A 16,625-nucleotide genomic window follows, 5' to 3' on the forward strand; every position below is an offset into this window, starting at 1 on the left:
TTTCCTAAGATAACAGATTCTGTATTTGCAGTCCTCATTCATCCAGCCCTAGTCAGGGTGCTTCCTCCCCTCACAGTTTCTTCCATGTTTTTCCTACCAAAGCACCCCTCCACGTCATATCCATGTGCTTCCCTTACCTGTCTCCTCTCGGGGGTTACGCCCACCATCCCCTATTCCCTGTGCTAGCCTCACCTGTCCCTGCCCTAACTTGTTCCCAGTCACTAGAGATCTTTCCACTTGACTTTGGCTCGTCTGCTTTCCAGCATTGCTGCCACTCCCATTCCCTGTGCTCACCTTCTAGGGAGGTGGGATCCGCACATCACTTAGTTCCGGTCCAGTCCCACTTCCAGCCTTTTTAATTCTACGTGTAACCTCCCCCCACTTCCTGTCTTCTCCACCCTTCACCTGCGGAGCAGCCACTTTGTCAAGCCCTTTGGACCTTCCTCAGTGCTGTCCCCTGCCTCCCGCCCCCACCCCCAGGAGTCGGAGACCCTGCGCCCACTTCCCTGAGCGGTCCCTCACCGGTGCCCTCGGGCAGGGTCAGCACGCCCTCGCCCTGTACCCAGCGGTAGCACGGGAAGGCGGCCTCCTCCGCGCTGGCCCCGGGGCCCCGCACGGTGATGCGGTCGCAGAACCACGCGTCGTCCACCAGGGAGTGGTGTTTGCGCAACTTCACGAACTGCAGGGGCCCCAAGTCGTCCGGAACGTCGTGCTCGTACTCCTCCACCTGTGGGACCGGAACCCGCTGAGACTTGGTAGCGAGGACCCTGGACAGGCCGTGTTCCCTGGGGAGGGGTCTTCTGTGGACTCTGGTGACAAAGCCTCCAGCATTCCCTCCTCCCAACACCACCAGGAGGTCCCACAGCACCGGGGGGACCGGGACGAGGGGCGCGGGGCGAGGCGCGCAGTGTCCTGAACTGAGGGCTGAGCAGCATCTCCTGCGCCCTCCATCACCTGAGCCCTCACCGCCTTCGAGCTCTCAGAAAACCTAACCCCCTTGGAGCACAGATTCCATAATGACACAGGCCTGAGGTCACTTGGTAAAGGTCAGGCCTGGCTCTGACCCTCACCCACCGGGCAGTCGTCCCTTCTCCCTGGAAGTCCCAGTTGGCGCCGAAGCGCCGTCTCTGGTCCCAGCCTCCATGTCCCGCCCGCCCTCACGCTGCTGGCCCAGCCCCGGACCCGGCTGAGTCCCCGCCTCCCCCGTCGACCTGGCCCGTCGTCGGCCGCAGCTGCATCTCCAGCTCCGCCTCCCCGCGCGCCCCGACCAGCCACAGCTGCACGCGGTTGAAAGACCCGGACCAGAGCCAGGGCCCGGTGGCCACGCGGATGCGGTAGCGACCCATGGTAGGGAGTGGGCTCGCCTGGGTGTCAGAGGTTCGGTTACTGATACCAAAGACTCCGCGGCCAAGTTTGGTTTTATCGCCTGCAGGACAAGTCCAGGGCTTAATAAAGCAGGACTCTGTGCGCCGCCCCCTGCAGGATTGGTCCCCACCCCACACAAACCAGAGCCTGGGATTAGCCCATAGGGCGGGGAAAGGCGGACTGCCCTGCCAGCGCGGGGCTGAGCAGTGGGCTTGGCGGAAGATGAGGAGCTGAGCCTGGGTGTGGGAGGAGATGAAGAGGGGCAGGGCGAATCCACTAGAGTTTTCCTTCTAGACTCTGCGTCCCCACCCCCTATTGCCAGCCCACCCCCATCCCGGTCTAAGCACCCCTTCCGTTTTAATACCATTTTCTGAAGGGGTCCTGGGGGCCAGTCCCTTTTCCTGCTGGCAGTGCCTGGTGCCCCTGGGCGATTGTACCCCTATCTCTTCACCTACTAGGTCTGGTTGCCGAAGGGACATTGGGGTTGTTATTGTGGGCCAGGGAAGGCCTTTCTTGAGGAACATTCCAGAATTCAGGAATAAGTTAGAGTATTTCCTGTAATAAAACTTTGGTTGCCGCACACCTAGAAAATAGCTATTGTATTCCTTTTCTCCCTTTTCTATCCACACCCTCATCCCAAGACAGGTAACCAATGTCATATCTACTGTTTCTGCTTGTCCCCTCCTTTCTGTTAATAGGATTCTTTCATATGGTTTGGATCATTTTTTCCACAAAAATGACACTTTTGTTTCTTAGAAGTTGCTTTCCACAGTCAACAATACAAGATGATTATGTCTTCAGCTAACTTTATGGATTATCTTTGGATGGGTATTCAGTATTAATATGATGAGTGCTTTGAAGAACATCTTTGAATGTGTACTCTATGTACTCTTATATTTAGAGGAGACTCCCAGAAATGAGATTTCAGAATAAAGTGAATGTATCTATTTTATATTGGTTGTTATTTATTTTGAAAATCACTTTCTTGAGGTATGCTTGATATGTAAAATCTGCACATATTTGATGTATGCAATTCAATGAGTTTGATAATAAGTATACACCAACGCATATTACTGTCAAAATGCTTCCTAGAAAGGCTGTAGCATAGTCCCAGAGGGCCCTTTTCTCTGCATCTTTATACTGTAATAGAAAGATATTACTTTTTAATTTTGCCAATAAGATGGGTATAATTTTCAAAAACAGTGAAGTATCTGAGATTTACCCAAATTAAAAAGTAGGCAAGTAGTCGGTTGCTCTTTGGGCGGGAGTTGGTGGTGGGGGTGGCAGAAGACACAAAACTTAAAGTTCAGTAACAAAGGGGACCCTACTAATCAGAGCAAAAGCAACAGCCATAGTTTATATTCACATCAGGTCCTCATGCCCTCCTAAGTCCCAGCGAGTGATGTACGTGGTTCTAGATGGATGACAGCACACACAGCAGGCTGCATTATAGGAGGAAACCACTGAGGTTGGGGACTCACTACTTTTATGGTAAGCAGATTTATGTCCCTTCTTTGTCTACAGGAATATTGCCTCATCTCTCATGGCTGCTCACTACAGAAACAACCTTCATAAATCACCCAAGGAAAGAGCAGTCAGGTGGCCCTAGCCAGTTAGTTCAGTTGGTTAAGAGCATCGTCCTGAACTGCTCTTCAATCCCCGGTTGTGAGTTTGATCCCTGGTCAGGGCACGCATGGGAAGCGACCAAGGAATGTATGACTGAGTGGAACAACAGATGCTTGCATTCCCTCTCCCCTCTCTCTCTCATCTCTCTGTCCCTCAAAATTCAATAAAAAGTAAGTCTTGGCTGGATAGCTCAGTTGGTTGGAGCATCATCCCAGAGCACAGAGGTTGACAGTTCGATTTCCCGGTCATGTCAGGGCATATACAGAAGCAGCTCAGTATTCCTGTCTCTCTCTACCTCTCCCTCTCTCAAGAAAAAAAAAAAAAAAAAAAAAGCTGTCAGGACTCTGACATACCCCAAAGATGACCTAAGGGCACTCAGGGCCATAGCAGATTGACAACCCCGATAGAATGACATGTGTTAGCTGCCTAACCCCTTCTGAAAGCTGCCTAATAAATATAAGATAAAACCTAAGACTCCATGAAGGCGTGGTGATGTGCTTGCCACAGTCAAACCTGCTTTTAATGCTACGGTAAAGAAAAGCATAGAAAAAGGTAGAACATAAATATAGCCCAGCAGGAAGTTCTGAACTTATTAAGAAGGTCAATCCCTGAGTTTTGATAGAGCGTGCCCTATACCTTTCCATGACTCTGATTCTACAGCAGCAAGCCTACCATTCCAGGTTCTCTGCCCTGGTGGGTCTTCACTCTGCATGAGTACAGTGGCCACTGAACATCTAGGAAAAGCCACCACAAGAAAAAGTCCTTCACGTGGAACTGAGTACCTCTATTCCATATATCCCTTATACCTTACCTTGCTAACTTCTAATCCAGACATCTTTATGCAATATTTCACGTTTTAGGTATATTCCAGATAATGAATGAAGCAGGAATGATGGAGTTGTAATAGCAACAGTTCGCGGCCCCTGACAAAATGATACATCTAGGAAATGGTTATCTATGGTGGCAAAATTCACAAAAAGAACCATTGCCAGTGATTACATATGTCTAGTAGAAATATTTGGTGGCGATTATGAAGGTATCTTGAAATATAAAACTGTTAGTGATTCTCACAGAATCTATAGATAAAACTACCAATATGTAAGAAGTAGAGGGGAACAAGAAAAATGATAACACCACCAGAAAATAACCAGAAAGATCCATTTGAGGAGACAAACAACCTTTTGATCAACAATACATTGCAAGAAATGGAAAGAGAGAAGACAATGAGACATAGATTAAATAAGAGTGATTTCAGAAACAAGTGCAACACATGAACCATAAAGAACATTGATCTTGGCGTTGGGAGTGGCTGGGGACTGTTGCTTCTCACTACAAATCTTTTGTGTCAGTAGAATATTTGAACATGGTGTTGTGATTGATAAAATGACACTGAAATTTCTTACAACTGTATAAATAATGAATGAATGGCAGAAAGATGAATATAAGAAAGTCATGTTAATGTTATAGAGAAAAGGGGCCAGGTGCAGCAAGAGGTGTAGATTAAGACAGGAACTCTCTGTGGGATGGAATAGGTCTGAGGATATTTGGATGGAAAAGACCTAGTAGAGAAACATTGAAGATGCAGGATACAGAAGGCAGAGTTGAAGAATAGACATGATTGTAGTGGGAGGAGGAAATTCAACCATACATGGAAGAACTGGCATTGGATGGACAGGGAGACTCTTCCTCTCTAACAGAAGCAAGGAAGGCATAGAACATTCTGTGTAGGCTTATTGAGGGGGTTTCCCATCTTACAATTCCTGTGTTCACCCCACTCCTCTTCATAGCCCCTGATACTAGATCTACTCTTCTTCTCAGGGACACGGGTGTCACAGTCCCAAAGCTGAGTCAGGATGGCGCCACCAGGCTTTCTCAGATTTCTCTTCCATCCTGTGTAGACAAGGTTAAATTCCAAATGAGAATGGAGCCCACACAGGCTGCAGAGTGGGCATAGGTTATCCAATTTGGGGGGGGAGGGCGGATCTCTGCTTATAGTTCCAAGCTCTATTTACATTTATGTTCATTAGCTTTTTTTTACTGAATTTATTGGAGTTTCATTGGTCAATAAAATCATATAGGTATCAAGCATACATTTCTTCAGTACATCATCTGCAATTTGCGTTGTGCCTCACCATCCAAAGTCTACTCTCCTTCCGATGGTATTTATCCCCTTACACCCTCTTCCACCTGCCCCAGCCCCTTTTCTCTCTGGTGGTCACCATACTGATGTCTGTTTCCATGAGGGTTTTTTTCTACCTCCATTCACTAGTTCATTAGCTCTTGTTCTAATATCTTTCCCTTATTATTTTCTCAACCTAGCTCATTACTTTCCTGCTGGTGCTGGTCTCTGCTTTGCCCTGATGACCTAACTTTAAAAGGTATTTCTCCCAGAATGTTATTGCTCATGCAGTCACACAACACAAGTTTCTGAAATATGACAGAATGAAGTGAAGGATGATTTCACCACCTAATACAGCCTGGATGGTGACACTCAGTATAAGGCGTGTATATTTCCAAATGTTTTATGGCTGTTCCTGATGACAGCATTTCCCTCAGCTGTTTTTATTCCTAGTCCTCTCCCCTTTACCCCCCAGCACCATGTTGCTCAGGTATCTCATTCTCTCTTTCCTTTGTTTATTTCTAGTCACTCTCTCTATGCTCCCCCCTCCTCATTTCTATTTCTATTATTATTGAAAAGCAAAAATTTTTCCCATTTTATGATACAGAACAATTGAAATCATTTGATCATTGATTGAGCAGCATAAAGACAGAACCTTTGGGTGACCACTAACAGGTTCAATTTTTTGCCGTCATCACCTTCACAGCAGTTGTTGTAAGTAGAAAGAAATAGACATTGATTCTCCCAATTGTATGATTTAAGCTCCATCAGCACTCTCAAAAGTTTCACTTTTCTGGCAGAAAAAATATATAAATGCCTTTTAGCTAATCCTTATTAGATTAGGATTAGATACTCAGTGAGGGAGATAGTGCTGTGCCACTTTTTATACATAAACACATTCAAGTTTGTCTGACCAAGCGGTTGCGCAGAAAATAGAGCCTTGGACTGGGACACAGTGGACGCAGGTTCGAACCTCAAGGTCACCAGCTGGAGTGCTGCCTCATCTGGTTTGAGCAATGCTCACCAGCTTGAGCCCAAAGCCTTTGGCTTGAGCAAGGGGTCATTCAGTCTGCTGTAGCCCCTCAGTCAAGGCACATATGAGAAAGCAATCAATGAACAACTAGGGTGCTGCAAGGAAGAATTGATGGTTCTCATCTCTCTCCCTTCCTGTCTCTCTGTCCCTCTCTCTGACTCTCTGTCTCTGTCATACACACACACACACAAAACCATTCAATTTCAAAGAAGAGATGTCCCCAAAGTCACCAAAAATGCAGGTGATGATCCCAAAATGTCATGGACACTCACTGATTCATATCATAATCACCCATTCTCTATTTGACCCTGTGGATGTTAGCTTTTGTCTTCAGATTTCTACTGAAACTTCCCCTAATGTTTCGTTATGACATGTTGATTCTTAAATCCCTAGTTTTTTCCTCATTGATCATGATTGTCAAAGCCTGTGATGCTTTGACTTTTGTCTTTTACCTGTGTTCCTGGCAGAGGTTCACGTTAAAGTTAATTGACCTCTGGCTATTCTTCTGTTTCATTTGGAGACCCTGGGGTTCTGTGGGCAGAGGAAGTGCTACATATCCACATCTCCTTCAAGCCTCACCAAATCCGTACCTGTTCTATTTCCTATCCTAAACTAACCAATTCTTAGAAGAGTCATATGAGAATATACAGTATATATCCTTGTACCACCCAACCTACAATCACGAAATAAATTGCTCTGATGTTGATATAGTCCACAAGGTCTGAACTTTTACCCTGTTATTTAAGTTTTTAAAATAAATACCATAATATGTAAGATTTTTATTTTTTTATAAACTTTTATTAACTTTAATGGTATGACATCAATTAATCAGGGTACATATATTCAAAGAAAACATGCCCAGGTTATCTTGTCATTCAATTATGTTGCATACCCATCACCCAAAGTCAGATTGTCTTCTGTCACCATCTATCTAGTTTTCTTTGTGCCCCTCCCCCTCTAGCTTCCCTTCCCACCCCCCCCCCCGCCCCATCCACCACACTCTTTTCAATGTCTCTTAGTCTCTAGTCTCGTTTTTTTTTTTGTTTTTTGTTTTGTTTTTTTTTTCATTTTTCTGAAGCTGGAAACAGGGAGAGACAGTCAGACAGACTCCCGCATGCGCCCGACCGGGATCCACCCGGCATACCCACCAGGGGTGATGCTCTGCCCACCAGGGGGCGATGCTCTGCCCATCCTGGGCGTCGCCATATTGCGACCAGAGCCACTCTAGCGCCTGAGGCAGAGGCCACAGAGCCATCCCCAGCGCCCGGGCCATCTTTGCTCCAATGGAGCCTTGGCTGCGGGAGGGGAAGAGAGAGACAGAGAGGAAAGCGCGGCGGAGGGGTGGAGAAGCAAATGGGCGCTTCTCCTGTGTGCCCTGGCCGGGAATCGAACCCGGGTCCTCCGCACGCTAGGCCAACGCTCTACCGCTGAGCCAACCGGCCAGGGCTCTAGTCTCGTTTTTATGTCCCACCTACATATGGAATAATGCAGTTCTTGTTTTTTTCTGATTTACTTATTTCACTCCGTATAATGTTATCAAGATCCCACCATTTTGTTGTAAATGATCCGATGTCATCATTTCTTATGGCTGAGTAGTATTCCATAGTGTATATGTGCCACATCTTTATCCAGTCTTCTATTGAAGGGCTTTTTGGTTGTTTCCATGTCTTGGCCACCGTGAACAATGCTGCAATGAACATGGGGCTGCATGTGTCTTTATGTATCAATGTCTCTGAGTTTTTGGGGTATATACCCAGTAGAGGGATTGCTGGGTCAGAAGGTAGTTCTATTTTCAGTTTTTTGAGGAACCACCATACTTTCTTCCATAATGGTTGTACTACTTTACATTCCCACCAACAGTGAGTGAGGGTTCTTTTTTCTCCACAGCCTCTCCAACATTTGCTATTACCTGTCTTGTTAATAATAGCTAATCTAACAGGTGTGAGGTGGTATCTTATTGCAGTTTTGATTTGCATTTCTCTAATAACTAATGAAGATGAGCATCTTTTCATATATCTGTTGGCCATTTGTATTTCTTCCTGGGATAAGTGTCTGTTCATGTCCTCTTCCCATTTTTTTATTGGATTGTGTGTTTGTTTGTTGTGAGTTTTATGAGTTCTTTGTATATTTTGAATATTAGGCCCTTATCTGAGCTGTTGTTTGAAAATATCATTTCCCATTTAGTTGGCTGTTTGTTTATTTTGTTGTCAGTTTCTGTTGCTGAGCAAAAACTTCTTAGTCTGATGTAGTCCCATTCATTTATTTTTGGCTTCACTTCCCTTGCCTTTGGAGTCAAATTCATAAAATGCTCTTTAAGGCCCTGGCTGGTTGGCTCAGTGGTAGAGCGCCAGCCTGGCGTGTGGAGGTCCCGGTTCGATTCCAGGCCAGGGCACACAGGAGAGGCGCCCATCTGCTTTTCCACCCCTCCCCCTCTCCTTCCTCTCTGTCTCTCTCTTCCCCTCCCGCAGCCAAGGCTCCATTGGAGCAAAGTTGGCCCAGGCGCTGGGGATGGCTCCTTGGCCTCCGTCCCAAGCACTAGAGTGGCTCTGGTCGCGACAGAGCAATGCCCCGGATGGGCAGAGCGTCCCCCACGGTGGGCGTGCCGGGTGGATCCCGGTCGGGCGCATGCGGGAGTCGGTCTGACTGCCTGCCCGTTACCAACTTCAGAGAAATGCCCCCCAAAATAAATAAATAAATAAAATGCTCTTTAAAACCAAGGTAGGTCCATTAGTTTAGAACCTATGTCTGCTTCTATGTACTTTATTGTTTCAGGTCTTATATTTAGGTCTTTGATCCATTTTGAATTAATTTTAGTACAAGGGGACAAACTGTAGTCGAGTTTCATTCTTTTGCATGTAGCTTTCCAGTTTTCCCAGCACCATTTGTTGAAGAGGCTTTCTTTTCTCCATTGTGTGTTGTTAGCCCCTTTATCAAAAATTATTTGACCATATATATGTGGTTTTATTTCTGGACTTTCTATTCTGTTCCATTGGTCTGAGTGTCTATTTTTCTGCCAATACCATGCTGTTTTGATTGTTGTGGCTCTATAATATAGTTTGAGTCAGGTATTGTAATGCCCCCAGCTTCATTCTTTTTCTTTAGGATTGCTTTGGCAATTCGGGGTTTTTTATAGTTCCATATAAATCTGATGATTTTTTGTTCCATTTCTTTAAAAACTGTCATTGGAATTTTGATGGGAATTGCATTAAATTTCTATATTGCTTTGGGTAATATGGCCATCTTGATTATATTTATTCTTCCTATCCAAGAATAAGGAATATTCTTCCATCTCATGTATCTATTTTGATTTCCCTTAAAAATGCTGTGTAGTTTTCTTTATATAAGTCCTTTACATTCTTTGTTATGTTTATTCCTAGGTATTTCTTTTTGTTGTTGCAATCGTGAAGGGGATTATTTTTTTGAGTTCATTCTCAAATGTTTCATTGTTGGCATATAGAAAGGCTATGGACTTTTGTATGTTAATTTTGTATTCTGCGACCTTACTGTATTGGCTTATTGTTTCTAGTAGTCTTTTTGTAGATTCTTTGGGTTTTCGATGTATAGGATCATGTCATCTGCAAAAAGTGATACCTTTACTTCTTCTTTTCCGATATGGATGCCTTTTATTTCTTTGTCTTGTCTGATTGCTCGGGCTAGAACCTCTAGTACCACATTAAATAAGAGTGGAGAGAGTGGACAACCCTGTCTTGTTCCTGATTTAAGGGGAAAAGCCTTCAGTTTTGTGCCATTTAATATGATGTTAGCTGATGGTTTATCATATATGGCCTTTATCATGTTGAGATATTTTCCTTCTATACCCATTTTGTTGAGAGTCTTAAACATAAAATTGTGTTGTATTTTATCGAATGCCTTTTCTGCATCTATTGATAAAATCATGTGGTTTTCGTTCTTTGTTTTGTTGATATGGTATATTATGTTAACCGTTTTACGTATGTTGAACCATCCTTGAGATTCTGGGATAAATCCCACTTGATCATGATGTATTATTTTTTTAATATGTTGTTGTATTCAATTTGCTAGTATTTTGTTTAGTATTTTAGCATCTGTATTTATTAGAGATATTGGTCTGTAGCTTTTTTTTTTTTTTGTGCCATTCTTGCCTGGTTTTGGTATGAGGGTTATGTTGGCCTCATAAAATGTGTTTGGAAATATTGCTTCTTCTTCAATTTTTTGGAAGACTTTGAGTAGAATAGGAACCAAGTCTTCTTTGAATGTTTGATAGAATTCACTAGTATAACCGTCTGGACCTGGACTTTTATTTGGGGGGAGGTTTTTAATAGTTTTTTCTATTTCTTCCCTACTAATTGGTCTGTTTAGGCTTTCTGCTTCTTCATGACTCAGTCTAGGAAGATTGTATTGTTCTAGGAATTTATCTATTTTTTCTAGATTGTTGAATTCAGTGGCATAAAGTTTTTCATAGTATTCTACAATAATTCTTTGTATATCTACAGTGTCTGTGGTGATTTTTCCTCTTTCATTTTGGATTTTGTTTTTATGAGTCCTGTCTCTTTTTTCCTTGGTAAGGGTTTGTCAATTTTGTTGATCTTTTCAAAGAACCAGCTCCTTGTTCTATTAATATTTTCTATAAGTTTTTTGTTCTCTATTTCATTTATTTCTGCTCTAATTTTTATTATCTCCTTTCTTCGGCTGGTTTTGGGTTGTCTTTGTTCTTCTTTTTCCAGTTCCTTAAGGTGTGAAGTTAAGTGGTTCACTTGGGCTCTCTCTTGTTTGTTCATAAAGCCCTGATGTGATATGAACTTCCCTCTTAGCACTGCTTTTGCTGCATTCCAGAGATTCTGATATGTTGTATTGTCATTTTTATTTGTCTGTATATATCTTTTGATCTCTGAGTTTATTTCTTCTTGACCCATTCATTTTTTAAAAGCATGTTATTTAGTTTCCACATTTTTGTGAGTTTTTTTCCTCTTTTTTGCAGTTGAATTCTAGTTTCAAGGCTTTATGATCAGAAAATATGCTTGGTACAACTCTGATTTTTCTGAATTTGCTGATGTTATTTTTGTGGCCCAACATATGGTCAATTCTTGAGAATGATCCATGTACACTAGAGAAAAATGTATACTCTGTCACTTTGGGGTGAAATGTCCTGTAGATGTCTATCATATCCAGGTGCTCTAGTGTTCTGTTTAAGGCCAATATATCTTTATTGATTCTCTGTTTGGATGACTGATCTAGAGTCGTCAGTGATGTATTGAGGTCACCAAGTATAATTGTATTTTTGTCAGTTCTTGTTTTTAGGTCAATAAGTAGCTGTCTTATATATTGTGGTGCTCCTTGGTTTGGTGCACATATATTAAGAATTGTTATGTCTTCTTGATTCAGTGTCCCCTTAATCATTATGAAATGGCCATTTTTGTCTCTGAGTACTTTTGCTGTCTTGTAGTCAGCATTATCAGATATGAGTATTGCTACGCCTGCTTTTTTTTGGATGTTATTTACTTGGAGTATTGTTTTCCAGCCTTTCACTTTGAATTTGTTTTTATCCTTGTTGCTTAGATGAGTTTCTTGTAGGCAGCATACAGTTGGATTTTCTTTTTTAATCCATTCTGCTACTCTGTGCCTTTTTATTGGTGAGTTTAATCCATTTACATTTATTGTAATTATTGACACTTGTGGGTTCCCTATTGCCATTTTATACATTGCTTTCTGTTTGTTTTGTGTCTTGTTTGATTCTTCTCTTTTGTTTTTCTATCCTTTGTTTTTGTTTGGTTGTATTCCATACTTCTTTCCTCTGTTGCTATCTTTTTTAAATCATGCACTTCTGTGGTGGTTTTTTCAAGGGTGGTTACCATTAAGTAATGAAAGGGTTCCTATGCTCTTCATTGTAATGCACTATCTTGTGAGTACTTCTGTACTCCATCGTCCTTTGCTACTGTTAATTTCCGTCCTCTCCCCCCCCCCTTTTTTGTTTGTTTTTGTTGTCACAGTTTAAATTTCGTTTTATTTTTTCCTTGTTGGAGCTTTTCCTTGTGGTTTTGTTTTGTTTTGTTCTTTGTATCTGGTTGGAAAACCCCCTTTTGTAATTCCGGGAGTGGGGGTTTTCTGATGATAAATTCCCTCATCTTTTCTGTATCTGTAAATGTTTTTATTTCTCCTTCATATTTGAAGGATAGCTTTGATGGGTATAGTATTCTTGGCTGAAAGTTCCTCTCTCTCAGGACTTTAAATGTTGGGGTCCACTCTCTTCTAGCTTGTAGAGTTTCTGTTGAGAAATGCGATGATAATCTAATGGGCCTTCCTTTATATGTTGTATTCTTCTTTTCCCTGGCAGCCTTGAGAATTTTTTCTTTGTCGTTGGTTTGTGCCAATTTCATTATGATGTGCCTTGGAGTAGGTTTGTTGGGGTTAAGAAAACTCGGAGTTCTGTTTGCTTCTTGAATTTGAGGCTTTAGTTCTTTCCATAGGCTTGGGAAGTTCTCATCTATTATTTGTTTGAGTACATTCTCCATTCCATTTTCTCTCTCTTCTCCCTCTGATATACCTATTATTCTTATGTTATTCTTTTTGATGGAGTCAATTCCTATAGGGCTTTCTCATTTTTAAAATTTTTTGAGTCTTTTTCTTCTTCTGTCTGTTGTGCCTCAAGTTGCTTGTCTTCTATTTCACTAATCCTACCTTCTATCTGGCCTGTTCTCTTAGCTAAGCTTGTTACCTCGTTTTTCAGCTCAGGAATTGAGTTTTTCATCTCTGTATGATTTGTTTTTATAGTTTCAATTTCCTTGGCAATATATTCTTTGTGTTCATTGAGTTGTTTTCTGAGCTCCCTAAATTGCCTTTCTGTGTTTTCTTGTATATCTCTGAGTATTTTTAGGATTTCTATTTTAAATTCTCTGTCATTTAGCTCCAAGGTTTCCAATATATTAAATTTTTTCTCCATAGATTTTTCCTCATCTATCTGTGCTACCTCTCTGTCTTTTGTATCCATGATATTTGATTTCCTTTTCCTTAATGGCATCTGAGGGTGGTTTTGTTGATAGTACTAATGAGAATTAATAAAGAATAAAAAGTTAAAAAAATAAATTTAAAAAATTATTTTTTTTCTTTTTCCTTCTTTCACTACTCTCCTCTCCCCTCCTTCCTGAGAAAATCTTGTGGTGTGCTGTGAATTATATTGTGCTAAATAGAACAAAACTACGTATAATGGAGGGCCTGAGTTGGGGAAAAGTGATAAAGGGGCCAAAAAAGGGGGTATGAACTCACAAAATGCAAAAAAGAAAAAAATTTGCGTCAAGAATAAAATGATTTGCTTTTAGTTGATGGTTAACTAAAAGATATAATGAGAGGAATAAGAGGGAAACAGGAAAAATAGAAAAAAAAAATTAAAAATTATTATTGTATTTAGTGGAGCAAAAACTAGATAAAATGGAGAGCCAGGGTTGGGAGCACTGCTATTGAGTTAAAAAAGCAAAGTAAAAAAACCCCAGAGCACCACAAAGAAAAATTTGAGTCCCAGATAAAATAATTTGTTCGTGATTGAGGATTGAATGAGAGGAAAAGTAGAGGATAAAAGAAGAAACTGATATAGAAGGAGAAAAAAGAAAGAGGAAAACACAAAAAGAAAAAAGAAAAAAGAACAAAAGGAGAGAGATAGAGAGTTAAGGGTTTTGGAGTGCAACCCTCATAGAGAGAAAGGAAGAGGAAAGGAAAGATAATGAGAGATGTAACACTTATGGGTAGTGTAGTTCAAGGAGAGGAGAGAGTAAGACCGGCAGAGAATTAAATGACAAAATTGGAAAAGGAAGAAAGTAATCAAAATAATCAAGACAAGAAGATAAGAGAAACAAATGAACAAATATAATAAAATGGGATAAGTTATAAAGTCTGTGGATTATTCTTGATTTTGAGAGGTTGTCTTCTTGCTCTTTCTTTTCTCTCCCTCTTCCTGGTCGGTGACTCTGTATCCCGGGTTTTGCCCCTGTGGCACGTTTAGGTAGAGGTTTGCAGTTGATAAGTCTCTATGGCGATGTCATATATTGGGCTTCAGTCTCATTGGCAGTCGAGGCTCATTAGCATTTGCAGGCTCCGATAATGAGAGAGTCCATTTTCCCAGAGCCTCTCTCTGAAAAATTTGAGTCTGGTCTTTCCTTCCTGAATTAGCAGCCTGATGATCCAGCAATGGGGTTGCTGCTGCCTCTGCCTGGAGAGTAAGAGGCTCAAAGAGCTGGCAAATCCCCACTCTATTCCCACTCAGCGCAGGGCTCTGGGTAAAGCTCAATCAGTCAAAGCCGCTAGCATAATCAGGCGGGGCTGGGAGCCAATTGTTTTCAAGGTGCCTTTCTATGCTCCTCTAGGCATGTCCCAAATGCCTCAGCACTCTGTGGGACCCCTTTCCCCAGGCTTTTGGCACTTTGTAACCTGTCTTGGCTGGGTAGAAGATGCCCTAGTCACTGTTTGCAAAGCAGGAGGACTTAAAAGCTGCCCAATCCCTTTTTTTAACCTATAGCCCTGAGTATGGAAGCTCTGCCAATCAGAAGTTGCCCCCACCCCTATGTGTATAGCATAACAAGAGGTACTAAAAAATATCTCCCCTCTTGTCTTAGGTCGCTGACTTGAGAGAGATCTTTTCAGTTAGGGTCACATAGGTCAGTTGGGAGGCGAGCAGACTGTGGGTGAAGCTAATCCTTCATGGGTCTGTTAGCTTGTATGGCTGGGTGAAGAGCCCCACTCACCTGGAGAAGTTCAAGCGTAGGCAATCTCGCTTTTGCACGCTGCTCTTCCGGGCGCAGGGTCAGTGACACTGAGACTCCGGTCACAGCCCATGCAAAGGCCTCTGACTCTGCCCCTCTGTCTGGGAACATGGGCACCCACTCCCGGGGGAATCTCTCGCCCACTATCCTCGCTCGTTGACCAGGATATCAGGCCTGCTGCCTCTCACACCGAGTGAGACGTCCTCCCTGCACAGAAAAGTTCAAGTGTAGGGAATTTAGCTCCTGCTCACTGCCCGCACTCTGCTTTTTCAGGGCGCAGGGGGACCCCCAGACTCCGTATTCGGCCCACACAAAGGCCTCTGACTCTGTCCCTCTGTCCGGTAACACAGGCGCCCACTCCCGGGGAATCTCTCGCCCACTATCCGTGCTCGCGGACAAGGAGATCAGGCCTGCCACCTCTCGCTCCGGGAGAGGCGCCCCGCCCGCACAGAAAAGTTCGAGCATAGGGAATTTAGCTCCTGCTCACTCCCCGCATGCCGTTTTTTCAGGGCGCAGGGGAGACCCCGAGAGTCCATATTCGGCCCACACAAAGGCCTCTGACTCTCCCCATACCCTATCCCCTTATTAATATAAATCTAGGCATCCTATTTATACTAGCTATATCTAGCCTAGCTGTATATGCCATTCTATGATCAGGCTGAGCCTCAAACTCAAAATATGCTCTAATTGGAGCCCTACGAGCTGTGGCGCAGACCATTTCCTATGAAGTAACCCTAGCTATTATTCTCCTGTCCGTGCTATTAATAAGCGGTTCCTTCACACTATCTACCCTCATTACAACCCAAGAACCCTATTCAGATTATTAGTCAGTGGGAGCTCATTATTACGATTGTTGTGCCTAAGATAACTGTTAGTATAATTATAGTGAAGATAAGGGATTTATTAGTACGGGAAGGATATAAACCAACATTTTCGGGGTATAGGCCCGATAGCTTATTTAGCTGACCTTACTTAGAATTTGGTGTAGTGTGGTAGCATGGAGATTTTTGAAGTCTTAGGGGTAGGTTCAAGTCCTATAGTTCTAGAAATAAGGGGGCTTGCACCCCTATTATTTACTCTATCAAAGTAACTCTTTTATCAGACATATTTCTTATGTTTGGGGTGGGATACCCGCTGTAAGAATTGGCATGGCGACATGTCATATATATAGGGCTAGTGTGAGGGGTAGGAAGTTTTTTCGTAATAGGTGTATTAGTTGGTCATATTGGAATCGAGGGTATGATGCACGTACTCATAAGAATGTGATGGTGAGGAGCAGGGTTTTAAGGGTAAAGTTGATTGTGTAAAGTTCTGGCATTAGAGGGCTATGGTATGCTCCTAGGAAGAGAGTAGGATGTTTATTATGATGATATTGGCGTATTCTGCCAGGAAAAATAACGCGAAGGGGCCTGCTGCGTATTCAACATTGAAGCCAGATACAAGTTCTGATTCCCCTTCTGTTAGATCAAAGGGTGCCCGATTGGTTTCGGCTAGGGTTGAGATAAATCATATTATAGCTAGGGGTCATGCGGGGATAATTAATCATAGGTGTTCTTGGGTTGTAATGAGGGTAGATAGTGTGAAGGAACCACTTATTAATAGCACGGACAGGAGAATAATAGCTAGGGTTACTTCATAGGAAATGGTCTGCGCCACAGCTCGTAGGGCTCCAATTAGAGCATATTTTGAGTTTGAGGCTCAGCCTGATCATAGAATGGCATATACAGCTAGGCTAGATATAGCTAGTATAAATAGG

General features: G+C 42.7%; 1 protein-coding gene across 2 annotated transcripts in view; it reads right to left on the minus strand.

Annotated features, from left to right (window-relative positions):
* LOC136391548 (polyunsaturated fatty acid lipoxygenase ALOX12-like) overlaps positions 1 to 16,625 on the minus strand; it is a 189,582-nt gene that overhangs the window by 13,193 nt on the left and 159,764 nt on the right. Inside the window, exons 1-2 of one of the 2 annotated variants that reach the window (XM_066363281.1) lie at positions 1,212 to 1,525; positions 523 to 727 (exon numbers count right to left, since the gene is read on the minus strand). The exons of the other annotated variant lie outside the window; for it this stretch is intronic. Of the exons in view, the coding sequence (XP_066219378.1) occupies positions 523 to 727; positions 1,212 to 1,346 (340 nt within the window). The 5' untranslated portion in view covers positions 1,347 to 1,525. Of the gene's footprint in view, positions 1 to 522; positions 728 to 1,211; positions 1,526 to 16,625 lie in introns of those variants that run through there. 2 annotated transcript variants of the gene reach the window in all.

This window comes from Saccopteryx leptura, chromosome 2 (assembly GCF_036850995.1).
Source record: "Saccopteryx leptura isolate mSacLep1 chromosome 2, mSacLep1_pri_phased_curated, whole genome shotgun sequence".
Lineage (NCBI taxonomy): Eukaryota > Metazoa > Chordata > Mammalia > Chiroptera > Emballonuridae > Saccopteryx > Saccopteryx leptura.